This window comes from Haliotis rufescens, unplaced genomic scaffold, assembly GCF_023055435.1.
Source record: "Haliotis rufescens isolate VD_foot unplaced genomic scaffold, xgHalRufe1.0.p SCAF_17, whole genome shotgun sequence".
In the NCBI taxonomy this organism is placed as follows: Eukaryota; Metazoa; Mollusca; class Gastropoda; order Lepetellida; family Haliotidae; genus Haliotis; species Haliotis rufescens.
Genome location: NW_025963857.1, coordinates 16,945,368 through 16,971,953, shown reverse-complemented (window position 1 = coordinate 16,971,953; position 26,586 = coordinate 16,945,368). Strand labels below are relative to the sequence as shown.

The 26,586-nt window shown below is 41.8% G+C and overlaps 2 protein-coding genes across 3 annotated transcripts in view; one reads left to right on the top strand and one right to left on the bottom strand.

Moving 5' to 3' along the window:
* The window catches only part of LOC124137957 (docking protein 5-like), a 53,685-nt gene extending 43,179 nt beyond the window's left edge, over positions 1-10,506 (bottom strand). The window contains exon 1 of one of the 2 annotated variants that reach the window (XM_046504419.2): positions 10,309-10,506. The gene's annotated coding sequence lies outside the window, so the exon portion shown is untranslated. The remainder of the gene's footprint in view (positions 1-10,308) is intronic. The other variant, XM_046504421.2, reaches the window with a different exon arrangement.
* Positions 10,507-16,443: 5,937 nt separating this feature from the next.
* LOC124137956 (acyl-coenzyme A thioesterase 8-like) lies at positions 16,444-25,478 on the top strand. Its single transcript, XM_046504418.1, has 6 exons — positions 16,444-16,550; positions 18,370-18,509; positions 20,593-20,818; positions 21,445-21,602; positions 23,920-24,120; positions 25,314-25,478. The coding sequence occupies exons 1-6, from the start codon at positions 16,459-16,461 to the stop codon at positions 25,418-25,420; spliced, it is 924 nt and encodes a 307-aa protein (XP_046360374.1). The 5' UTR covers positions 16,444-16,458; the 3' UTR covers positions 25,421-25,478.
* The last annotated feature ends 1,108 nt before the right edge of the window (positions 25,479-26,586 follow it).

Sequence of the window (26,586 nt, the reverse complement as noted above, 5' to 3'; positions counted from 1 at the left end):
AGACCGACCACAGCCTTTTTCAGGCCTCACCCCATCCTGGTCCTGCCACATCCCCAAGGTCTCCAGGTTAACCCAATCGAACATTTATGGGAGTGAGTGAGTATGGATTTACGCCGCTTTTAGCAATATTCCAGCAATATCACGGCGGGGGACACCAGAAATGGGCTTCACACATTGTAACCATGTCGGGAATCGAACCCGGGTCTTCGGCGTGACGAGCGAACGCTTGAACCACTAGGCTACCCGACCGCCCCACATTCATGGGATGTACTGGGTCAACGACTACGAGCACGTCAGCAACCACCACAAAACCTCCGACAGATGGCACAAGAACAGCAAGCAGAGTGTGAACATTCCACAGGTCATAATTCGGGATCTGACTGCTTCCAAGAGACGACGTTGCCAGTCAGTTTTGGACTCTTTTGTCTAAACTTTTGTCTTTACCTTGATAATCTACTGTTCCATGTGCGCCATCTCGAACCTGGGTCAATGAAAATGATGTGTGCTAATTTTGAACTATCCAATACCTACGCCGTTATTTTCTAACGAGTTGGACATTGTATACTAGAAAAAAATGCGGAAAGTGACACTTAAAGGACAATAGTTCCGAGCCTACGCCGTTGTTTTCTAACGAGTAGGACAATGTATACTAAAAAATAATGCAGGATTTATAGTACACCCATAACAGTTTGCATGTAGTAAGTACATCACCTTTCATGCTCGCAGACTGCTTTTGAACCAGACAGCATATTTCACGGCATCAACGTGACCAGGTATTCTCTGTTGATGAAAAACGACACAACTGGCTACCGCGCTCTCCCACAGAAAGGGCTAACTCCATCACCATGTGGACACGGTGTCCCTTCATGGGATGGGGCTCCTTCCTTTGCCGCTGTTAGATGGGCAGCAGAGTTCAAGAGGGCAGAGAGAGCCCCGAAGATGATCCAATATAAGGAAGACCTTCAGCTGCCACCACCAAGGAAAATGTTGATAAAATACATGATATGATTAAGGATGGTCGACGACTTATCACACGTCACAGCCAATACAATAGGTATCTCTCATGAGAGACTTGAGAACAATCTGAGGAATGAACTGGGCATGATAAAGGTTTCAGTACAATGGGTTCAAAGACGTCTGACGCCTGATCAGAAACGATCCAGGTTAATAATTTCTCGTGAGTATTAAAGTCGTTTTGAGGTAGACCCAGGTGATTTTGTTGAGCGATTTGTAACCACGGATGACTATAGAATTAACCAGAGACCAAACAACAGTCAAAACGGTGGATACATCCAACTTCCCCTCTGGCGAAGATGGTAAAGTCTGGTGAATCAGCTGGCAATGTGATGGCTTCGGTTTCCCTGGATTCCAAAGAAATCCTACTGTCGACTACCTCCCGACAGATCAGAGCATTAATGGCCAATATTATGATAATCCGCTTTGGCAACTGCTGTAAATATCCACGCTAAACGTCGTTGAAAATGTGACCAGGGCAATACACATGGGACCAAGTTTGTTGTTGCCAAGGTTGCAATGCGTGACTGTGGCTTTGAACTCTTTGAACGTTCTCAGTATTTATCTGATATGGTACCGTCAGATTTTAACATCTGGCAAGCATTATGCAAATGATGATCACGTCATTTCTTCTGTGGATAATTATTTACACCACCAGGGCCCACTTGCACAAAGCGATCTTAGCGCTACGACTATTGTAAGCCTATGTTAAAGTATGGGAGTTATGATCATCTTAGCGCTAAGATCGCTTTGTGCAAGTGGGCCCATGAGGGAGCCTTTTACACCATTGAGACCCAGGCACTACGGCATCGTTGTGTGTGGGTCTCTCGGGGGATTATGTTATAAATTAATTAGCAAACAACTCCACCAACGCAGTCAATCAAAGCTTGGTAAACAAAAGAAATAACAACTAAGTCATATGTTTTACAGCCCAGGAGACAAAAAGCCATCTGCTGGACGATCTAATACATCGACCAATACAACAGCCTCTATGGTGATATCTTCATATCTCCCTTGAAGGCTGCAGTGACAGCGACACCACAAACAGGTTCTACATATCGTAAGGATGTTACGTTCAGGCATGGCCACCGCACATGAGCAGCCTCCAACAAATGCTTAGTTGTAGTGTCAACTTTCAAGGCTGACTTGTAACATGAACTGACTTGACATTGATAGGTGTTGTGGCACTTCGTTTGTACCAGGGGCGGTCGGGTAGCCTAGTGGTTAAAGCGTTCGCTCGTCACGCCGAAGACCCGGGTTCGATTCCCGACATGGGTACAATGTGTGAAGCCCATTTCTGGTGTCCCCCGCCGTGATATTGCTGGAATATTGCTCAAAGCGGCGTAAAACCATACTCACTCACTCACTCGTTTGTACCACATGCACTGGTTTCGAATGCCAATAATGACAGCAGGAACAGTCTCCAATAGAAAAGTATATATTCGAGCAATATAAAGCGGCGTAAAACCATACTCACTCACTCACTCCATTAGTAACATGCTCATCCCATGATGGTTTGAATGTGGACTGTTTTTGCCCTTTTAGTGTTCCCTGATTACGAAAGACATATTCATTCTCTTCCATTTAAGGTCGCATAATTTAACCTATAAGGACTAAAGCGCCATCTTGCACCAACATTCCTGAAGGGGGGTACGTTTTTGAAGGGCAAGAAAACGTTCTGTAGCTCACCTGCCTTTTCCCTGGAATGTTGGCAAAATCATAACATAAATGTCATTAACCACAAGGTAAACGGGGGAAAACGCTTAAAGAAACAGTTCCTCGCTATGGAATACTGTAGGGGACATTCTCGCGATCTCGCATTCTCGCAATCTCGACCTTTTGAAACGAGCTAAATATACCCAAAACACGAGAATGCGAGATCGCGAGATTTGGCCAAAGTTTGGGCATAGTTAGCTCGTTTCCATAGGTTGAGATCGCGAAAATGCGAGAATCGCGAGAATGTCCCTAACAGTATTCCATACCTTACACCTTAATTGAGTGTATAACGAATTATACAATAATGTATTAATAATTGTTATCGAAGCTGGAAAGGTAGAAGTAAGCCGGACCTTTGTCAGATGTACAAATATACAAAGTAGCCTAGCACATGGTGGGGGGCATGTAATCAATCGAGCCTGGACCAGACAGTGCAGACATACAGCTTGGCCCTCATTCCATGAAGGTTCATATTCAAATGAACGCACACACAGTGAGAGTCAGTCCTTAAATTAATAAATTGCAAGTGATTCCGAGGCTATACAAGCAAATATTTTTACATTTATGTTTCCATAAACTGAGAAAAAAACTTAGGCCACGCCTACTAAAGGGTTACTGTTTCATGACTGGGTGATATTGGAGTGGGCGGGGTTGTGTTGAACGATGTCACTGATATCGTATTATTTTCGCAATTGTTTGGTATGTTAATGAACAAGTAAACAGTCTGTGAATTATTATTGTTGACGTATTTACGTATATGAATTAATTTCAATATTATTTGCGTTTATGGAGTTATAGACGTAAAACAGGTGTGCAGACTTTGTGTAAATGTACGCGGATTTACACAGTATGCACACCTGTTTTTACGTTTACACCTCCATAAACTGTTCACTATGGAAGCGTATTAGTGCCACAGTCTAAATTTATTTTATAATCTACGTTGATGACACTTACATCTACTAAGATGATACTCACATCTAGTAAGATGATACTTACATCTACTAAGATGATACTTTCATCTACTAAGATGATACTTACATCTACTAAGATGATACTTACATCTACTAAGATGAAACTTACATCTACTAAGATGATACTTACATCTAGTAAGATGATACTTACATCTACGTAGATGATACTTACATCTACGTTGATGACACTAACATCTTCTATCTACTCAGATGATACTTACATCTACTAAGATGATACTTACATCTACTAAGATGATACGTACATCTACTAAGATGATACTTACATCTACTAAGATGATACTTACATCTACTCAGATGATACTTACATCTACTAAGATGATACGTACATCTACTCAGATGATACCTACATCTACGTTTATGACACTCCTACGTAGATGATACTTTATCATCTGTAGATGAAAGACTTTTCTACGTAGATGATATTTTTTAGACTATGGCACCAATACGCTTCCATAGTTCACCCACTCACAATGAACACTGTAAATATACATCCAACGGGAAAACCTTTTGATGAAAAGTATCATTATCTATCATACTAAGTATCGTTATCTATCATACTAGCAGTGAAAGGCCTCACTACTTCCTCATTTCAAATCTGCAGTGTTGCAGAACAGACCACTTTAAAACAGGGATAAAAGTATACACACGCCAGGTGTAACCTAACGCGCAAGTCAGACAGAATGATATTCTATCTGACTTGTGCACCTACCGTGTTATATATCATATAACACGGGAGGTTCATACTCACATAGCCTTGCCTCAAGGCTTCATTATACGGTTGGATAATCCCATCGTTACACATCCATGCTTCTGACGGGATGAGTGAGTGAGCGTTTGTGATGTTGCTGAAAGGGCGTATGTTGAAGACGCTTCCCGCTTCGGCGAAACGTTTGTTTGTTGTTTTACGCCGCAATATTCCAGCTATATGACAGCGGTCTGTAATTAATCGGGTCTTGACCAGACAATCTAGTCATTGATATCATGAGTATCGATTGGGATACGATGACATGCATCAACCAACTCACTGAGCCTGACCATCCGACCCCGTTAGTCGCCTCTTACGACAAGCATAGTCGCCTCTTAGAAGACCTATTCTAACTGGACAACGGGTTGTAGTTATGACACCATCATGTCGAATCAAGGCGTGGTATCTAGAACGGATACATAACATAACTTAAGGTCACAAATGTGCATATTGAGATGCAGCAATGAAGACCGCTGAGTCATCAAGTTATAAAGTGACCTATCAGATGATGTGTAGTCAAAGTATATTTTGCAAACGAATAATTCACCAAAACAATGATTGTTTAGTAGAGGAAAACACCATTGACCGTGTATCAAGTAGTACGTAGTTCGATACAAACATGGCATAGGCCAACGGGCCTGTTTTCTGAAGTTACGATAAAAATACATAATCATTATCTTAAACGTATATCAAGTTACTGAAATTCGAATTAACGAGGGAATACTAAGGCATAATATGACTGTCACTTGTGAGGTGAGGTGAAATGGGGTTTAACGTCGCGTCCAAGATTATTGCACTTATATAGCGACGTGCATGTACATGTGTGTGTTTGTGTGGCTGCTTGTACTAGTCCGGACTGATGCCGATTTATAGTACTAGCTCACTGAGATACCATGCCGCAGTTTAACATGAATACCCCACTCAGACACAGTATACTGACTCCGAGCCGACCAGTCCTTGTTTTAGTCTCTTAATACCGAGCGCCAGACAGGGTAACAACAAGTACCATCTTTTAATGTCTTTTGGTGCGACGCGGTCGGGGATCGAACCCCGGACCTTCCGCTCTCCGGGCGGACACTCTACCACTAGACCACGGAGGCGGTCTGTCTGTCACTTTTAAACACGGTTAATGTAAACTATATTGTCCACGGATGCGTCGACCACGGATAGGTCGAACATGTTCTTGGTCGACTTATAGAGACAAGCAGGAAGCTCTACTTGAAGGCCACAAAGGTTTCGACACGTGAGAGGAATTCTTGTTACCCGATACATTAAAAGATTTTATCATACAGTAGTCATCTCAGGTTTCCGATTCTTTGAGAACGTAACAGCAGACGGTGGAGCTCATATCATCATTTGGATGTAACAAGAAGGAAGATATGCCTGGAATTTTGAAGACCTTTAGCTGCACCCTGGTGTGTCTCTCTGTGCCAATAAAACCCGCTCAGTGTTCTGTGTACAATGTATGTAACATTTAGTAAGCAATAAGTTTTTAACGGGTGGTTTAACTTAAGCCATGGCCATTCAAACCTTCGAGGTCGTAGGTTGTACGGGTATAGCTTTGCAATGAATTCGTTTAAAACCTTTGCAATGTTATAGCAGGATCAGGTTACAATTGTGCAAGGCCGTTTGGGCAGGTATGATCGTAACTCGGTCACAAAAATGTTCATGTTATATAATGCTTGTACATGATCATGAAACACGTAACTGAAACACGTTTTCGCGAACACCTGTTTCATCACTATTTGATGGTGATTCATAAACACATGCTCATGATGCGGTCGGAATCGGAAAATCGACTCTGCTTTGGGCAGATATTTCTTATGAATATGGAAAGGGTTTTGTCGTTTTGATTCTAAATGAATTCCGGCGCGGAGCTTTTACTCAGGTCAACTTTACAATTATATGTGACTGTACAGCTGAGCTCAACGAGTTGGTGCAGGGGGACTATTGGCGGAACGAGGATGCTTACACGCTCCTGTAGTCGACGACAATGGCCGGGTCGACAAGGAAGATATCATGTGGTTCATTACTTCATAACATCCAAATGATATGTGGGCAACTGCTAAAAAGGGGCATTTCAGTGTTTTGATAATATTTCAAACAGACTTTGAACTATTTATCTGATAAGATCATTTTTTATCAGGTTCGTTATCAGCGTTGTTACCGTGGTGTTTGAATGGTGTGCTGTCAATAGTTGGTGATACATCAGGATGACTATTTAGGGAACTGTATTAAAATAATTATAAATAGTGCGATAGCAACAGTCACTGCGTCAGCTGTACATCTATGCGATGCTGTGATGAATAATATTTACCCTCCCATGATGTCGACTTCCTGGCTTCATTCAACACGTGACAAGGCCTACTTCTGACATTTCCGAGCTAGGTTCAGGGATAGGATGGAGAGTCAATGCAAGTTTGTTTGTTTGTTTGTTTTTTTATGTCGCACTCAGCAATATTCCAGCTATATGGCGGCGGTCTGTAAATAATCGAATCTGAACCAGACAACCCTTTTGTTTGTTTGTTTGTTGTTTTACGCCGCACCTCCAGCTAGCTATATGGCGGCGGTCTGTAAATAATCGAGTCTGGACCAGACAACCCTTTTGTTTCTTTGTCTGTTGTTTTACGCCGCACTCAGCAATATTCCAGCTATATGACGGCGGTCTGTGAGTATTCGAGTCTGGACCAGACAATCCTTTTGTTTGTCTGTTGTTTTACGCCGCACTCAGCAATATTCCAGCTATACGACGGCGGTCTGTAATTAATTGGGTCTTGACCAGACAATCCAGTGATTGACATCGATCCACGCAATACGATGACATGCATCAACCAAGTCAGCGAGCCTCTTACGACTAGCATAGTCGCCTGTACGGCAAGCATGTGTTGCTGAAGACTTATTCTACCCTGCATTCCCAAGGATCCAAGACAATCCAGTGATTGATACCATGAGCTTGGATATACGGATCGGGGTAACGATGACATGCATCAAGTCACCTATCACCCTATCCCGTTTGCGACTATTAAAGCAGCGTTGCTTATTGTGTGACATAACGTTTTAAACATGTCCGAAAAAGATATGACCGCCTCCGTGGTCTAGTGGTTGGAGTGTCTGCCCGGTGTGCAGAAGGTCTGGGGTTTCCTCCCTGGACGCCTCGTTCCAAAAGACGTTAAAAGATGGTACTTGTTTTTACCGGGCCTGGCGCTCCGCATTAAGGAAATAAGGCCTGGTTGGTTCGAAGTCATTATACTGTATCTGAGTAGGGTATCTATGCTTAACCCCGGAACGGCATCTCACTGGGAAAGCACTATAAAACCGGCATTTGTCCGGAACAGGACATGTAGAAAGACACACACACACATGTATGCATGTTCTTCGCTATATAAGTGCAATATATTAATTACGAGGTTGAACCCCATTTCACCTCACCTAAACAAATACCACATTTCACTTCAGAGTAGGTGTATTTTTGGTCCTGACGGCCACCGTTCCTTCTGTTTTACATCTCAGTGATCTACTTGTCGGTCCTGATGAACCTAATAAATCTGAGGTTGTTTACTAGGCATGGTGCTGAATAGGTTGATATTGATTAAATTAAACACAAGTCAATCAAATCAGTGGAGAAACACACAAACAAGAGTATGTAGCTGTCAAGCCAAGGGCTATAAACGCAAGTAACCAAGGGGAATTGTTAACTGAGGCGTATTCACACACACACACACACACACACACACACACACACACACACACACACACACACACACACACACACACACACACACATTCACACACACATATTCACACTCACACACACATATACATTCACACACACATACATTCACACACACACATACAGACACACATACATTCACACACACACACACACACACACACACACACACACACACACACACACACACATACATATACTGATCAGACTATTGACCACTGAGCAGAAGATACTGATCAGACTATTGACCACTGACCATAAGCTGCTGATCAGACTATTGACCACTGATCAGATGATACTTATCTTGTCTATTGAACACTGATCACAAGCTACTAATCTTGACTATTGACCACTGATCACAAATTACTAATCTTGACTATTGACAACTGACCACAAGCTACTAATCTTGACTATTGACCACTGACCATAAGCTACTGATCAGACTATTGACCACTGACCATAAGCTACTGATCAGACTATTGACCACTGATCATAAGCTACTGATCAGACTATTGAACACTGATCACAAGCTACTGATCAGGCTATTGAACACTGATCACAAGCTACTGATCATGACTATTGAACACTGATCATATAAGCTACTGATCAGACTATTGACCACTGATCACAAGCTACTGATCAGACTATTGAACACTGATCACAAGCTTCCTTTTCTACGTTTCTTGGTATTCTGGTCTACCCGTATTAAGTATGCCCCCATATCTGCCCCCTTTCAATTTGGGTAACTTACCCTGTTTCAGTGAATATTTCAACCCTATGATCCCATTATCAGTAGCCAATTCTCCTCACACCCCATTCACAAGACTTATAGTTCCCCTGCACTGCCTCCTGTGTTGTCCCGTGCACACCACGATGACACAGCTGTTCACGTGATCCACAGCTAACCCTCTCGGCCTTAGTGGAATGTTATATCTTACGTATCGCACGTATTTGTTTAGCACGTGCTATTGCTAGGATCACGTCCAGCTCTCGCACGTTGTCATGTGTTCTTGTAGTAGACCTTCCGTAATGTTCAGGGGCGGTCGGGTAGCCTAGTGGTTAAAGCGTTCGCTCGTCACGCCGAAGACCCGGGTTCGATTCCCGACATGGGTACAATGTGTGAAGCCCATTTCTGGTGTTCCCCGCCGTGATATTGCTTGAATTTTGCTAAAAGCGACGTAAAACCATACTCACTCACTCCGTAATGTTCTGTCAAATGACGATTTTATCAATAAATTAAGAACGCGTCAAAGTTTGATCAATGTAACACAAAATTGCTGTACCGAACCTTTGACAAGCTGCCATTCAATATGGAATGTAAAATCCACAGTAATACCGTTTATCAGGGGAATATAGTGTTTAATATCCACTAGGAAGCAAATTTATTCAAGTAGAACGTGGAAGTCATGTTTCCTCCAATAATGTGTATGTAATGTGCTTTGAAACGCCCTCAACAATAGTGTCTTATAAACTTGTTTACACTATTGACGATATAAATAAGCTGTAAGTGACAAAGCTTCTATACATGACATGGTTGAGCTGTCTTTATGTACAACACGATATGAGTAAGAAGGCTTCAGCGTCTCTTTAGTTGTTGAAAGTACAAAGCAGCGTATGTCATATAAGCTTGGTGAAGCTCACGAGTATTGGTATGAAGCACCAAAGATTATTATCGGGGCGAATGTAGGACTCGAACCAACGACTATGACCCTGTGTCCATACATATACATACGTCACTGTCGGCAGCACAGTACAACCCGCACTAAATACCAATACTGAGCTCTCACATACAACCCATGAACTGTGATCTAAGTTAAACGTAAATGTGAACATTGCAATACGGGTGTACATATAAGTTGTCAGAAATGGGCATCGAGAAGGTCCGATACTTTCCGTTCATACAGTTGAGGTGTTAACCGTTCTTGTGAATTCAGTAACCCTTATCAACAGTGAATATTTCGTGTCGTTGATACAGTAAAACTATTCCTATCTGCATGTGTAGATAACGGTTTGTGCATACCCTCATAATAGAGGAGGCCAAAGAAGATATCCTTGCAATGGGCTGTTTACCAGGTGGTTTGTATGTGTTACGAGAATAGGTGTTGACTTACCTGCAGCGCTTAGTGAAGACAAGTATCCTTGAGAATGAGACTGACAGACAGTGACACACACACATACATATTGAGGAGTTAACACATGGCATATAGTTTCTCACAGTGTCCCGTTTGAAATCGGGCCCTTGTAGATACACAGGTCTCGATCAAATACTGTCCTGACTGCAGTGTGACCTAAATAGCATTTCACTTCCTTGTCTGCTCCGAAGCAGCCTGTGTGGTATATTTAGTCTAGACTTGATTCAATCTCTGGTTTATTAAAGATCAGGGATAGATATGTTCCAATTTATACCTGATGTATTTCATAAATGTTGAACACTGTTTCTATCGCTGGTGCATGGCTGCAATTCCAGTGGCTTGTGATAATTATAAGAACAACGCCAGATGTTAATAGGAGGCTGCTAAACTATCGATCTTTTCTATTCTGTCGATGCCAGGCTTGAAAAATGGCACCGCCCATTCATATATGCGTGTGTGGTTTTTGGAATTTACATTGTTGCAAGGTGTTTAAAAAAAATCAGACTCAAAGTTTTAAGTAAAAAAATCCTTTTTTTGCAGATGAAGCTCGATACAAAATAGCCTTCGCATAATTTTTCTCAGAATTTGCGGATTGCGAAGGTATTGTCAGAAATTACTTATTTTGTGCATGGTTAAAAGTGGCTTACACTACTAATGAGCGTCGCCCCATGTTTATCTGTACATTATGAGAGGACTTAACACAAAAATGTATGCTATGATATAGGTAACTATGCTATTATAAAACAGGGGGGCACGGGTGGCCCAGTCGTCTAAGGCGCCGCGATTCGCTGTGCAGAGTTGCGTCCCTTGGACACGCCAGAAACCTATGATTGTGGGTTCGAATCCCGGTTCACCCCGATTATGTTTCTAGGTTTGTCAGCACCATACCCGTGCTCGTGGGTTTCGCCGAAGTGGTAAACGTCTGAGACCTGCATCACTTCGGGCTTTCCTCCCACATTAAGCTGACACGCCGTGATATAACTGGAATAATGTTAAAAGCAGCGTTAAACCCAACTCACTCACTCACTCACTATTATAAAACAAGTGTTAAATATTAATGTCAGAAAAACAAGATTTTTAATATCAACATGATATCAAGCTTATCTCTTATGTCTTTTGTGTATAGCTGGAATTTGATAGTTGATATAGTGGATCCTTTGTGGATAGTTTATTAGTATCATTAGGAGAAATGCTTTTGATGACTATTGCACCCTAGCACTTCAGTATCAGTTCATTGTTGTATTGTGGGAACTAGGAACGGTGATACGCTTCCTTGGGTACTAGCGCACGCCCATACAGAACAATGATTATAATGAATTGGATAAAATGACAACTTGTTATGATCAAAACCGCACCGAATGCTAGAAGTGAGTGAAGAAGATTTGTTTTATGCCGTTGTTGAATACACTTGCAACTTCAAGGCGGGGCCGGGATACCAGAAATAGGCTACACGCCATGTGGGCAATCGAACCCGGGACTTCGGCGTGACGAGCGAACACTTTAACCACTGGTCTACCCAAACGTCTGACAGGAGGGTGAACGTACAAGACATTCCCCATGTACTTTTCTCATTTATGATAAAATCAAATTGTTATTATATTACATTGTATCATGCTTTAAATCATTAAAAAGGGGCACGGGTGGCCCAGTCGTCTAAGGCGCCGTGATTCGCTGTGCAGAGTTGCGCAACTTGGCCACGACAGAAACCTATGATTATGGGTTCGAATCCCGGTTCGCCCCGATAATGTGGGTTTCACTGAACTGGTAAACGTCTAAGACCTGCATCACTTCGAGCTTTCCTCCCACATTGAGCTGACACGCCGCGATAAAACTGGAATACTGTTAAAAGCGGCGTTAAACCCAACTCACTCACTCCCTTAATCATTAAACAATGATTAGATATGCATTGGACACACGGGCACCATGCCACTGGGAAAAGCAGGGTATCCAATCCGGATGTGATAATACAAGTAATACTAATCCCATATTCATTGCGTCGTGACCGAGCTATATTTTCCTCATCGTCGCCCTCCCGATACGCATGGAAAAGGGAATATATCATCCTCGTTTATCCAGGGAATTATATCTCGATAATAATAAATACCATTTCTCACCCTAGCTTTGTCTCGGAAATATTCAGCCTCAACGCCGGAATAAAATAACCGGGCTCGATTTGTAGCCGAAACAGATTCAATTTAGACGTAAAAGGCAAATACAATGAATGGACAAGTGAAAATCAGTTAAGACATCAGGTGTTAAGTAACTTCCCCCGTCCGTCGATTGTACCCTTAACACAGTAGAGGATTTCTCACTCTCGTGAGGGTGATTTCATTAGATGGCTTCATTTGGATCGAAAGTATGATAGCAAATGTGTCAAGGGTATTTATTAACATGGAGAGGGTGTAATACACGAAATACCAGAGTGAGTGAGTACAGTTTTACGCCGCTTTTAGCAATATTCCAGCAATATCACGGCGGGGGACACCAGAAATGGGCTTCACACATTGTACCCATGTCGGGAATCGAACCCGGGTCTTCGGCGTGACGAGCGAACGCTTTAACCACTAGGCTACCCGACCGCCCCCACAGGATACCAGAGAGTGCATATGCATATGCATGTCTTCTCATACAGTCAAACAAACTCAGGCACTATATGTTCAGCAGTATCACATATGCATATTTCGATATATCCTTTAATTCGAGTCCCGGTAGAATTTATGTCGGCACTGATATTTCATTCTCTGGCTGTGTCGAGTTGGATGATACACCCAATGGCTCCCGGTTCATCGAGTTTACGATAAAAACTCGATCAATCGAAGTGATTGGAACCCCCAAAACACATCGAGTTGTCCGGAGTTCGTGATAAGGTAGGTGTGGTGTGTGTGTGTGTGTGTGTGTGTGTGTGTGTGTGTGTGTGTGTGTGTGTGTGTGTGTGTGTGTGTCTGGGGGGGGGGGGGGGGGGGGGGGTGTCATGAGTGACTGCACGTACCATCCACCTATCAATAAATCCGTTTTTTACATGTAAATACAACTGGCATTCCGGGAGTTCAAACCAATTTCAAATTCTGAGTGCATCCTATCGCATTTTTGCTTTGAACGAGGAAACTGTTAAATCGGGGTAACCCGTGAAGACAACAAATACCGGATGTTCATTTTGTCGTCTGCCGGTTGTGTCTGGTCACGTGCTCAGATATTAATGTTCGTCCTGAAAAGGCCTTGGTCTGATGTTAAGGTCAAGCGACGAACTGTTCCCTTGTTTCGTTCTGAGCTAATTGACTGCGTGTTTCTTCCTCCACCAACACGTCCAGCGCGGCAACAACGTTTTGGGAAAGGAGTGGGGAATTTTGGGATTACATATATATTCACAAATATTCACAGAAATATAAATTCACAAAACATTCACACGACACGAATTGTCCTCCTTCATATTACAGTTTTATCTTCAGGGAGAGGTCTTCCTGGTTGTTAAATCCACTGATGAAATCTCACCTCTTTATACTTATATGTTTGTAGGTCAGATAAGATACCAAAAATTTCCATAAAACGAAGTCTCTTCTGAAAACGGTCCATAGTACGATCTCGACTATATCATTAGCATGAATCATTATCAAAGAGAGATGATGCTAGGTTTTCGAGAAAAGGTGAGCATATCCTCCCCCACAAAGGCAAGTAAATTTTTCACCTGATATATTGTTAAAGTTCATTCTTGTCACTGATGCTTCAAATATGGAAAAGTCCTCCACGTGTCTACCATAAAACCTTTTGAGTGAGTGAGTATGGTTTAACGCCGCTTTTGAACAATATTCCAGCAATATCACGGCGGGGGACACCAGAAATGGGCTTCACACATTGTACCTACCCATGTCGGGAATCGAACCCGGGTCTTCGGCGTGACGAGCGAACGCTTTAACCACTAGGCTACCCGACCGACCCTAAAACCTTTTGAAAGCTTTACTGGTGCCTTGAATGTTGGAACCTTGATCAAACAACTTTTGAGCAAGAGTCGTTTGCCGCACTATTAAATCTTCGTATAGACAGGTTGTAGACATGCTCGATTGTTTATCAAAAGTTGTGAAGCGTGGACACACCACAGGATCGAGCTACGGTAATATTGCTCGAAAATGTTGACTATAGTTTAAGTCCTCCCTCTTCTAATACAGTCTTTTACCACCCATAACTGGCTCCCGCAGGAGATATCGCTTGGATGAGATCAAGCAATATCAACATTGTGGATATCGCTGCAATGAAATTGCATCACAATGCTTTTTATCACTTGCCCGTGAAGAGATCACCTGTTTAATAAACATACAGCTGTGTTACACATTGTGTAATACCAAAGCGCGTGCTTATGTACTGCAGTTACACTAACAAACATTGAAAGCTCTCAGCATATCTTGGCTTATTAACGACATTGCGGGGGGAGATGATCAATCACTGAGAGTTGCTTATGCACACTCAACGACCCAAGCAACCCCGCTGCTAGGCTGACGTCACATGGCATTGTTTCGCCGGTGGATCTTGCAACACAATTCCACAAACCGCGTCATAGGTCTCGTTCCACAAGGCGATCGTATTGTAGCGCAACGACAGTCGTAAGTTTCTGTTAAAGTATGTGAGTTAAGATAACCTTAGCGCTACGATAACTTTGTGGAACGAACGCGTGAATTCTAAAGGTGGGCCGTTGTATGGTATTAAATTAATATGTCAACGTTTGACGTGTTTGAAGTATTATTCTGTGAAACTCAATTGGATTACGTTGTGGATCGTTTTGGTGTCTGCCTATTCTTATACGACAGTAAAATTCTAAAAAAAAGTTATAAATGGCAAGAAATAAACAAAATACTAAACGAGCTCCCGTACGTGGAATACCAATTTTAGGAAACGAGTAAATAGTTCTGCTATTTGACGAGCAAAGGCAATTCAGATACCAGAACTCTTCACGAGTTTAATAAAATTGGTATTACACGGGAGCTCTTTTAGTATTCTGTATGTAGATAGGTTCTTGACACTCTGGCCCTTTTTGCATTGTGGTCGATCTAACTAAGAAACCCCAATGCAAAGTAGTAAACGTTTGAGGCTTCCCTTCGGGCTGTCCTCCCAGATCCAGATGACACGCCTTGTCCCATAGACGTTTGACCCTAAGTCCCTCGCTCACTCAAACTTTTACTCGTTAATACCATTGTTTTCGAGTGATGTTTATAAGGACGTTTATGATGGTTTGGATTTATTTATAAAATGACGTTTTATTGTGTTCTAATTCTATATCTTACTTCCTGATCTGGACAGAAAATCTGACAATGCTGTGGAGCCTGACTATGAAAGGCTTAATTTTGTTCTCCGTTTCAGGCTTTGATTGATCTTTAGAATACCACACCAGACATACCTTAATCACTCTCCGACACATTGCCATTTCATGTCACACCACGTCATAATATAAATACATGTTATAAGCTGCGTGTGGTTCCGTTTCGTAAATAACATAATAGTTATATTAGGAATATAAAATATGTATTATTCTCGCCAAATAATACAAATTTTGTCCTAATGTGTGCTATTTACGATACAGAAACACGCGAGGGTAATCACCTATGTATCACAATAATGGATGTCTTAGCCGTATTTTCACAGATAAAAGTAGCTTTGGAAACCGCGTGTAAATACAATGTTTGAGTTAACTTTTATTAACATTTTTAACGATGTATATCATATAGTGGATAGAGCGTCTGTACTGAGAGCGGAAGGTCTCATGAAAAAAGTGGTACAGTATACTACGTATATAACGAACACGCTTATAACGAACTGACCGATCTAACGAAATGTGTTTGATCCCGTCCATTTGCTGTATATATGCTTATAACGAACTACGGTTATAACGAACTAAAATTAGTGGTCCCTTTGAGTTCGTTATAACCGTACATAACTGTACATAAAATGTCTCCAACATCACGCCATGTCACAAAGTATCTACTAGTCATTCAGGACTTTCATTCAGGATACTTGGTTTCCTTGAAAACAAAAATAATGATTTGTTCCGCGGTTTTGAACACTGACGTTTCATGTTGTTGCACAAGCGTGTCATCTTTAACTAGGTGCGTAGTTTAGAGTTATCTTTTCTTAGGTCGTCTAAAGATGGCCGACTCTGATTCGGAAGCGAGTAGTAATGAAAATATTTTAACAGAATCTTTCCTCCATTTGGAAGAAATAGACGTGAACCTATACAGGTAGTTCCAGTTATGAAGGTGACCTGTCTAAGTGTTTTAAATCTAACGAATGACAAACATCCCTCCTGTAGATTGAACACTTGTCCGATTCTTTCGCTAAGAACGTACAGTATGAAGCGGACATAAAATGACCAGTCTCCGCCCTGGCATTTGAATACTGGACGCACAGCAGTATGTGGTCTCGGATTTCTGTGCATTGCACATTATACAAATGCAGTGACATTCTTTTGTTTGTCATTGATTATGTTTTGAAAGGTTTGTTGCATGTAGGAATTTATAACATATGAACTGTTTTGTTGGTAAAATTCAAGTTCTAGGGCTCAGGTGAACTTTGACCGAGTTGGTTTATTTTCAATGTGACTAACTTGATTAATGCGTTAGGTCGTCATGCCTAAGCCCCGGGTTCAATTCTACTAATGGGTACAATGTGAGAATTTCTGATGTCCCCCGCTGTGATATTGCTGGGATATTGCTAACAGCAGTGTAAAACCATACTCAATCACTGTTACTTTTGTCAGGGTTGAAAAGTTTGGAGGGGCCTTTATGAGAGTATTATGTATACTCGGACCCATGGTACCGCGGCATTCATCGTATCGCGGCATTTGTGATTTCTGGTAGTTACCGCGGGACACGCCTGTAAGCGGCTGTCTATTAATGCAAAACGGTAACCAGGAAGTGCTCACTTCGTAAACAATTTCAATTTCCTCAGAATGTTCCGTCTGCTGTAAGTAAGGAGTTATTAATCCGTTGATACATATTTCTGGCATCTGTTGTAATATTGCTTTACCCCAATCTATCAATGGCCAACGATATAACCCGCAGTTCCCCAAGTAAACTTTCTCTATCGACCTGAACTAGATCATCTGCATATTCATGGCGACTAATGAGGTAACGGAAGTTACGTAGTCCGCACATTTTTTCCCGCTCTGTGCCCAGAATTTATTGGGAGATCATAAGGGCCATAATGCCAAACTTAGAAATACGTTCTTCACTAGTAACCAAAAGATAAATACATACTTTGGGCATACTAGGAGTGCTTTTTATATATTTATTGTTGACATTTAACATTTTTCCATTTTGTGACAAGTCATTGTCATCCAAGTTTTTTTAAACAATCTTAAAATATCATTTCTGATATTTTGTTGTTGACTTATAAAAATATTTTTCTCTTACTTTTCGGGAAAAATGCATTGAATACCTATTGCTGATAACACATTTTGAATTTTACTTGTGCCGTCTTTGCACTTGTCTGGACAAATCACTGATGTCTGGCATGATCATACCAAGTGGTTGGTAGAATTATGTCCTCTTTTTGTCCAATTCGGACCTCCATACACAACTTTTCTCTGTACCGCGATACGATGGAGTTCTCCTCCTTGTCAAACAGAGCGCGAGGCCCGGCTTTTACTCGGAGCTACTAATGTAAATAATTAACTTTTATCAGTAAAATATGCATTGTTTGATAAAATGAATGATATCTGATACAGAGAACACGAATAATCATAAAGGTTGGTGAGTGCATTTTGTTCCTTATAGCGTACATTACAAGTACCGCGATACCCCGAGGTTGCAGGCTACTTAAATCAAAATATCCCCCTTTCAAAACAGATATGTTCTTTTTCTTGTCATTCATGCAAATTGTCTATATTAATAACTATTGATCATGGACCAGAAATAGTTTGAAATAGAAACATTTAGAAACATCGAAAAGACTCATTTTAAGTCACTTGACTTTACGGTGATTATTAAGGAACCACTTTCATAATTTAGTATTTAGGCTTATCCTGATCTTTTACAAGTATATATCCTTGTGTTCTAGGGGTGCAAATTTGTTCCATCCCATTGGGTCAAGGTCAGTGTATGGAGGTCAAGTCGTAGCTCATGCCCTGCGAGCAGCATACACAACTGTGCCAGTCCAGCACCATGTACATAGTGTACACTGCTACTTCCTGAAGGGAGGTAAGTGGGTCACAACTCACAATAACCGAAAGTCGAAACTCATAGTATTCATGAGTCCTTATGATTGGTTGGTTGTTTAACGCCGCACTCAGCAATATTCCAGCTATATGACGGCGGTCCGTAAATAATCGAGTCTGGACCAGAAAATCCAGTGATTAATATCATGAGCATTGATCCACGCAATTGGGATCGATGACATGCATCAACCAAGTCAGCGAGCCTGACCACCCGATCCCGTTAGCCGCCTCTTCTGACAAGCATAGTCGCGAGTCCTTATGATGATGATGATGATGATGATGATGATTTGGTTAGTTGTTTAACGTCGCACTCAGCAATATTCCAACTATATGACGTCGGTCCGTAAATAATCGAGTCTGGACCCGACAATCCAGTGATTAATATCATTAGCATCGATCCACGCAATTGGGATCGATGACATGCATCAACCAAGTCAGCGAGCCTGACCACCCAATCCCGTTAGCCGCCTCTTACGACAAGCATAGTCGCCTTTTACGGCAAGCATAGTCGCGAGTCCTGATATAAAGCCTGCATGGATGTTGATATGTAGGAAAATTTCCAAATTTCCATTAATTTCTACTGAGACTTTAACTATGCACTTTGTTGGGATACAATACAAATAAAAAGTGTATGGTAAGGCCACAATACTACACATGAAGAATTGACACATGACAAATCAACACTTAACATGCTGTGAGAAAGATTTCATAATCAATGGGAATAAAGAGAAGTAGACTTGAGTTAATCAACAATCTCATTAAAATCAGATCTTAGTTCTCGCTACCGCTAAACAAAGATCTGAGGACATCCCATTACGGGTCATGTCAGACCGATGTTGCGCGAACTTTGACCGACCAATGGAATGACCAATCAGAAGGCGCCTTTCTCGTGCTTTACAGCACTAATTTCAAATTGGCGTTACGCTTTGAAACATATCTTGACAAATTCTCGATTACAAATTTGAAACCTAAACAAAAGAACATTCTGGAATGAATAATAGATGGTCTAGATTGTATGGATTCAGTTTGTAAACCCGTAACTATCGTTCTAAACTCTTGTTAAAGTTTTTCGAGGTTGTATGATTAGAATTCACATTCCGACTGTCACTTTCATGATCTGGTAAACGACGCTTTGATTGGTCGGATGAAAGGTCGTTCTGACGTGACCCCTAATGGGATGTCTTCAGATCTTTGTTTAGCAATAGTGAGGACTAAGGTCTGATTTTAATGAGATTGGTTAATCAATGGTCTGTAGTGATTTATTATCCCCCTCCATGCAGTAGAAGGGGGATATAGGAATGGATGCTGTCCATCTGTCCATCCGTCTCATGTCTTGTTTCCAGAGCAGAACTAAAAGATCATGAGAGATGTCTTGGCGGTACTTAGCACATAGATAAATCTAGTGGTAAACTGATGCCGTTTGATAGTTTGGGATTTTTGAAAAATTATTTTTCAACAAGCCATAGTGTTCGTTTCCTGAGCAGTTCTTGAAAAGTGTACAATATTCTTCACCAAACTTGGCACATAGATAGGTCTAGTGGTAAACTGGTGCCTTTTCATAGTTTGGGATTTTGCAGATCTTGAAAACCGTACAATATTTCTTGCCATGCACACACCTGGACATTTTATATTGGGCTTAAAAAACTTAAAGAATTGGTTCTCAGGCAATGACTTTTGAAAATATAGTGTGGGCGGGCGGTATTTTTTGGGGTCTTTTTTTGCTTGTTTAAACCAGTGTGTGACCAAATAAACAGTTGTGTACCATCAACCTGAAAAAGGACCTCCCTACATAAACAAGCATACAAACTCCTATTGCCGCCATGACCATGCACAGAGATGCACAGTTAAGCAGTGTGCATGTAAAGGGAAGTAACTGTATGCTATATTGGATCACATTTTTTAAAGTATTACCCGGTAGTATTTGAATTCTTTTTTTGAAAATGGAAATAAAAACATAACGTGCGGCAGACTTTATGATGATGCGGGCAGTGCCGGAGAACCAAGACTATTATTGTTTTAGCCTTGGCGGTGGATATGAGTATTTCATGCTTGTTCATCTATATTAGGAAGTGCAGACACGCCCATCCTGTACCATGTGGACCACACCCGTGAGGGGCGGACATACTGCAACCGCAATGTCAAGGCCATACAAGAAGGAGCACCAATCTTCACCATGCAGGCATCCTTCAAGAGAGTGGAGACTGACCTGTATACCCACCAGTACTCTATGCCTAAGGTGCCTGGGCCGGAGGGACTGCTGTCTAGTGTTGAGATCATGGAGAGGCAGCTGAAGTCAGTTAAACCTCTTTTTTCTATTGATTGATTGATTTGTTTATTGATTTATTGATTTATTTATTTATTTATTTATTTATTTATTTATTTATTTATTTAACTTGTATATGGATTAATTTTCCAAAGCTCTTTGGTCAGTGGAAGATATTAAAATGAAATAATGTTTGAGGTCTCTCTTAAGGTGACATGTTAAGGTACTGTCAGTCGGAAATAAGCAAATTTTTACATGAAAATAGTTTGAAAAGTGACACCGAAAGGGTTACTTCTTTCCTGATGGCACTCTTTAAGGTTTGCAGGTACACAGCTACATGTAGCGTCAATGGATAATGATAAACTTGTATGTTGTCAGGGAATCTGCCGTACCCATCCCTGTTCCATGTTTATTAGACTAACATCTAGTCTCTGAAATAAACATATCTTAAAGAAAAAACAGTTGTTAAATTATCGTAATAAAAATATAATAAAAAGGAGCTCAGAGACTCTCTTCTTTTCCTGATACTGCAGTAATCTAGAAATTGCCAAACATCATAAAGTTGTATTTGTATCAGGGTCTGTATGACAGACTACATGTATACTTCTCTGCAGGAATAGAGGTCTGTTTACAGTGAATGGACATTGTTTTACAGGACTGACAGTGTGTCAGCCAGAAGGAAACGATACATAAAGAAGAAACTGACAGAAAGTGTGACATACGAAAACCGCCCCGTGAATGAGCAGTACTCTTATAGAGAGGAACCGCTGGAAGCTGTCTCCTACAACTGGGTCAGAGCTCTTGGACATATAGGTACTGATTGAGAACACCTCACCTGTACTTCCTTCTGTGCAGTGAGTGTGTAGCTGTGTGTCATGAGTGTGTAGCTGTGTGTCATGAGTGTGTAGCTGTGTGTCATGAGTGTGTAGCTGTGTGTCATGAGTGTGTAGCTGTCAGTCATGAGTGTGTAGCTGTGTCATGAGTGTGCAGCTGTGTCATGAGTGTGAAGCTGTGTGTCATGAGTGTGCAGCTGTGTCATGAGTGTGCAGCTGTCTGTCATGAGTGTGTAGCTGTGTGTCATGACTGTGTAGCTGTGTGTCATGAGTGTGTAGCTGTGTGTCATGAGTGTGTAGCTGTGTGTGATGAGTGTGCAGCTGTGTCATGAGTGTGCAGCTGTCTGTCATGAGTGTGTAGCTGTCTGTCATGAGTGTAGCTGTGTGTCATGAGTGTGTAGCTGTGTGTCATGAGTGTGTAGCTGTGTCATGAGTATGTAGCTGTGTGTCATGAGTGTGTAGTTGTGTGTCATGAGTGTGTAGCTGTGTCATGAGTGTAGCTGTGTGTCATGAGTGTGTAGCTGTGTGTCATGAGTGTGTAGCTATGTGTCATGAGTGTGTAGCTGTGTGTCATGAGTGTGTTGCTGTGTCATAAGTGTAGCTGTGTGTCATGAGTGTGTAGCTATGTGTCATGAGTGTGTAACTGTGTGTCATGAGCGTGTAGCTGTCTGTCATGAGTGTGTAGCTGTGTCATGAGTGTGCAGCTCTCAGTCATGAGTGTGTAGCTGTCTGTCATGAGTGTGTAGCTGTGTGTCATGAGTTTGTAACTGTGTGTCATGAGTGTGTAGCTGTGTGTCATGAGTGTGTAGCTGTGTGTCATGAGTGCAGCTGTGTGTCATGAGTGTGTAGCTGTCTGTCATGAGTGTGCAGCTGTCTGTCATGAGTGTGAAGCTGTGTGTCATGAGTGTGTTGCTGTCTGTCATGAGTGTGTAGCTGTGTGTCATGAGTGTAGCTGTGTGTCATGAGTGTGTAGCTGTGTGTCATGAGTGTGCAGCTGTGTGTCATGAGTGTGTAGCTGTGTGTCATGAGTGTGTAGTTGTGTGTCATGAGTGTGTAGCTGTCTGTCATGAGTGTGCAGCTGTATGTCATGAGTGTGTAGCTGTGTGTCATGAGTGTGTAGCTGTCTGTCATGAGTGTGCAGCTGTGTGTCATGAGTGTGTAGCTGTCTGTCATGAGTGTGTAGCTGTGTGTCATGAGTGTGTAGCTGTCTGTCATGAGTGTGCAGCTGTCTGTCATGAGTGTGAAGCTGTGTGTCATGAGTGTGTTGCTGTCTGTCATGAGTGTGTAGTTGTGTGTCATGAGTGTAGCTGTGTGTCATGAGTGTGTAGCTGTGTGTCATGAGTGTGCAGCTGTGTGTCATGAGTGTGTAGCTGTGTGTCATGAGTGTGTAGCTGTGTGTCATGAGTGTAGCTGTGTGTCATGAGTGTGTAGCTGTGTGTCATGAGTGTGCAGCTGTGTGTCATGAGTGTGTAGCTGTGTGTCATGAGTGTGAAGCTGTGTGTCATGACTGTGTAGTTGTGTGTCATGAGTGTGTAGCTGTGTGTCATGAGTGTGTAGCTGTCTGTCATGAGTGTGCAGCTGTGTGTCATGAGTGTGTAGCTGTGTGTCATGAGTGTGTAGCTGTCTGTCATGAGTGTGCAGCTGTGTGTCATGAGTGTGTAGCTGTGTGTCATGAGTGTGTAGCTGTCTGTCATGAGTGTGCAGCTGTCTGTCATGAGTGTGAAGCTGTGTGTCATGAGTGTGTTGCTGTCTGTCATGAGTGTGTAGTTGTGTGTCATGAGTGTAGCTGTGTGTCATGAGTGTGTAGCTGTGTGTCATGAGTGTAGCTGCTTGTCATGAGTGTGTAGCTGTGTGTCATGAGTGTGAAGCTGTGTGTCATGAGTGTGTAGGTGTCAGTCATGATTGTGCAGCTGTCTGTCATGAGTGTGTAGCTGTGTGTCATGAGTGTGTAGCTGTGTGTCATGAGTGTGCATCTGTCTGTCATGAGTGTGTAGCTGTGTCATGAGTGTGTAGCTGTGTGTCCTGAGTGTGAAGCTGTGTGTCATGAGTGTGTAGATGTCTGTCATGAGTGTGTAGATGTCTGTCATGAGTGTGTAGCTGTGTGTCATGAGTGTGCATCTGTCTGTCATGAGTGTGTAGCTGTGTCATGAGTGTGTAGCTGTGTGTCATGAGTGTGAAGCTGTGTGTCATGAGTGTGTAGATGTCTGTCATCAGTGTGTAGATGTCTGTCATGAGTGTGTAGCTGTGTGTCATGAGTGTAGGTGTCTCTCATGAGTGTGTATCTGTCTTGTCACCAGGTGATGACTCAAAGATGCACGAGTGTGTAGCTGTTTATCTGTCGGACTCTATCCTGGACGTCTCTCTCCTCCCTGCTGGGGTCTATGGAAAGGACAGTAGCCAGAGAATGTTCGTGACGTCCCTGGATCACTCTGTGTGGTTTCACAACCCCTTCCGTATCGATGAGTGGATGCTTTATGAGAAGGAGAGTCCACATTGTGGTAAGTCCAGCATCAGAGATATTTATATGGTCCTGACATTCACATGATCAAGTAACAGTGATATAAGCCAAGCCAGTCATCAAAGAGTGTCCAGAGTATTATATCTTTTTGTTTTTTTGTTGTTTAACACCACACTCAGCAATATTCCAGCGATATGGCAGCGGTTTGTCAATAATCGAGTCTGGACCAGACAATCCTGTGATTGACATCATGAGCATCGATCCATGCAATTGGGATACGATGACAAGCATCAACCAAGTCAGCGAGCCTGACCACCCGTTACGGCACCTTTTACGGCAAGCATAGGTTGTTGAAGACCTATATTCTACCATGGATCTTCACGGGTCTCCATTCCACTGTTATGTACCCTGTTTCAAATAGCTACCATATCTTCTACTGAGCTTTGTTTGAATGGCACATTGTTATACATACTTAGTTATCCAAACAGGTTACCCTATTGAGCAGTTCAGTGTTAAGTTAAACTTTGGAGCAAAGGATGGACTGACGGCTCTTTCGAAAAAGAGCTATGGTGGTGAACGATCCCGGGTATTTATGATAACAGAATGGAGATATAATACACTTGATAACCAAGGATGCAAGACAGTTTGAAGGTTCTTTTTTTTATTTCGATACATTTTAGACGCATTTATGATTTATTAAAAATAGGTTCTCATTTCTCTATTGCTTGTTGTGAGAGGCGAACTAATTAGATCAGGTGGTCACGTGACTAGCTGCAGCTTTGTGATACAAGGGCATCTGAAAAGTCTGAAAAGCTGGGGTTTGCGGACGCAAGCCTCAACCTGGTCCAGGGCAGAGCTGTGGTGGGGGAGGTCGTGGAGATCGGAACGAAGGAATTCTGACTTTGGACGAAAAGATCACGTACCTGTTGTTGATTATGTGTCATTGTACCCCAATGGTGTTGATCATTGCTCATCGCTTTAGTTACTGCTGTAGACATGGTCGCTGAAATGTGGATGACTGTGGCATTAATCAACATTCATTCAATCACTCAGTCAATATTTATGTTACATCATGACATTGATCTTTGCAATATTTTTAGTCAGTGATTATTGCATCGTGTCCAGTTCTTGTATTAATTCGGTATGGCTGGAATATAAGTGACTGTAGCATGGAATAATATTCACTCACTCACTCAGTATTTAAATAAGCTTCTGACACTATACTTTTCACAGGAGATGGGCGGGCAATGACCCAGGGTCGACTTTGGAAGAGGGACGGCACGCTAGCCATGTCCGTAGCCCAAGAGGGCGTCGTCAGGACCTTCAAGTCGAGTTTATGATACACATATACGACAGGAAAAGGGAACAGTGAAACTGTTAATCCAGACCCCGTGTCCCTTAACAGTGCCAGGATATGCTGATTGTGAGTTAAAATGACACACAATGATCCTTGGTGTCAACACCATCCCGCTTTGAGTCCCTGAGTCAGGCAGGGCTTTCCTCGACCACCTGTGATAACCGTATTTGATGTAATAAGCGTCCTGCTCTAATAAGTGCCTACGGCGACATTTGCTAATATATTGGCTAGTGAACAATCACAATTAGCACCCCTTCCGATTGATCAGTGTACACACGACTTATTTATTCGTGTATATGCATCCTTAATTATGGGAAATTAAATTCTGGAAAAATATATCTCTCATTTTTTTTAAAACATTTCAGGCTGTCAGCATAAACCACAAAATTTACGATCTTTCAACTCTGTTGTTTTTCACCAAAATAATATTCCAATAAGAGCCCCCTATTTCTAATTTTGAGAGCGCCCTGGGCGCTTATTATGTCGAATACGGTAACTGGAATACTGATCAACTCACTCACTCAACTAGGATTACTTCTTTGTGACATCAACTTTTAGTGTCCATCACTGACGAATATATACACTTCATGATGATTTATGTAGATTTCAGGGGACAAAATTCAAGTGCTTTTCAGAGATCTTTCAATTTTCTTGGAGTCATGAAGGGCTTTCCTCAACCATCTGTGATTTTACGGGAATACTGATCAACTCTGACAATCTTCACAAGTTATTCATATAATTTACCCAGTTTATATGTTGATCTGATTTTTTCTTGAAATTCAATCACTCTACAGATACTCTAAGTGGCTTTCAAGTGTCGTCCAGCACTTTTCGTACTTCTATAGAAGAAAGTAGTTTCTTCTGTATATTATCCAGTATCCAAGTGTGAAAATAGGTATACATAGATGGACATTTTAGTTTCAGGAGTCCTGCAATGTTTTTTTGTTCTGTTTTCTTACATAAATTGCTTTTGCTTATATGGTCTCTGTCCCCAAAAGCAATCACAGCTCTATGTTAAAGTATGGGAGTTTCGATCACCTTAGTTTTACGATCGTTTTGTGGGATGGGGCCCAGGAGTGAAAGTGCATTTGGCATCTTCCTAAAAACATAGAAATTCAATGTCATCTGGCAATCAATGAAAGAATATTT

What these genes read in the sequence shown, in the direction of transcription:
- LOC124137956 (XM_046504418.1), top strand. Translation starts at nt 16,459, where the DNA reads ATGGCCGACTCTGATTCGGAAGCGAGTAGTAATGAAAATATTTTAACA. An exon ending in CTGCTACTTCCTGAAGGGAG is followed by an intron (nt 18,510 to 20,592) that starts GTAAGTGGGTCA and finishes CATCTATATTAG; the next exon opens with GAAGTGCAGACACGCCCATC. An exon ending in ATCATGGAGAGGCAGCTGAA is followed by an intron (nt 20,819 to 21,444) that starts GTCAGTTAAACC and finishes ATTGTTTTACAG; the next exon opens with GACTGACAGTGTGTCAGCCA.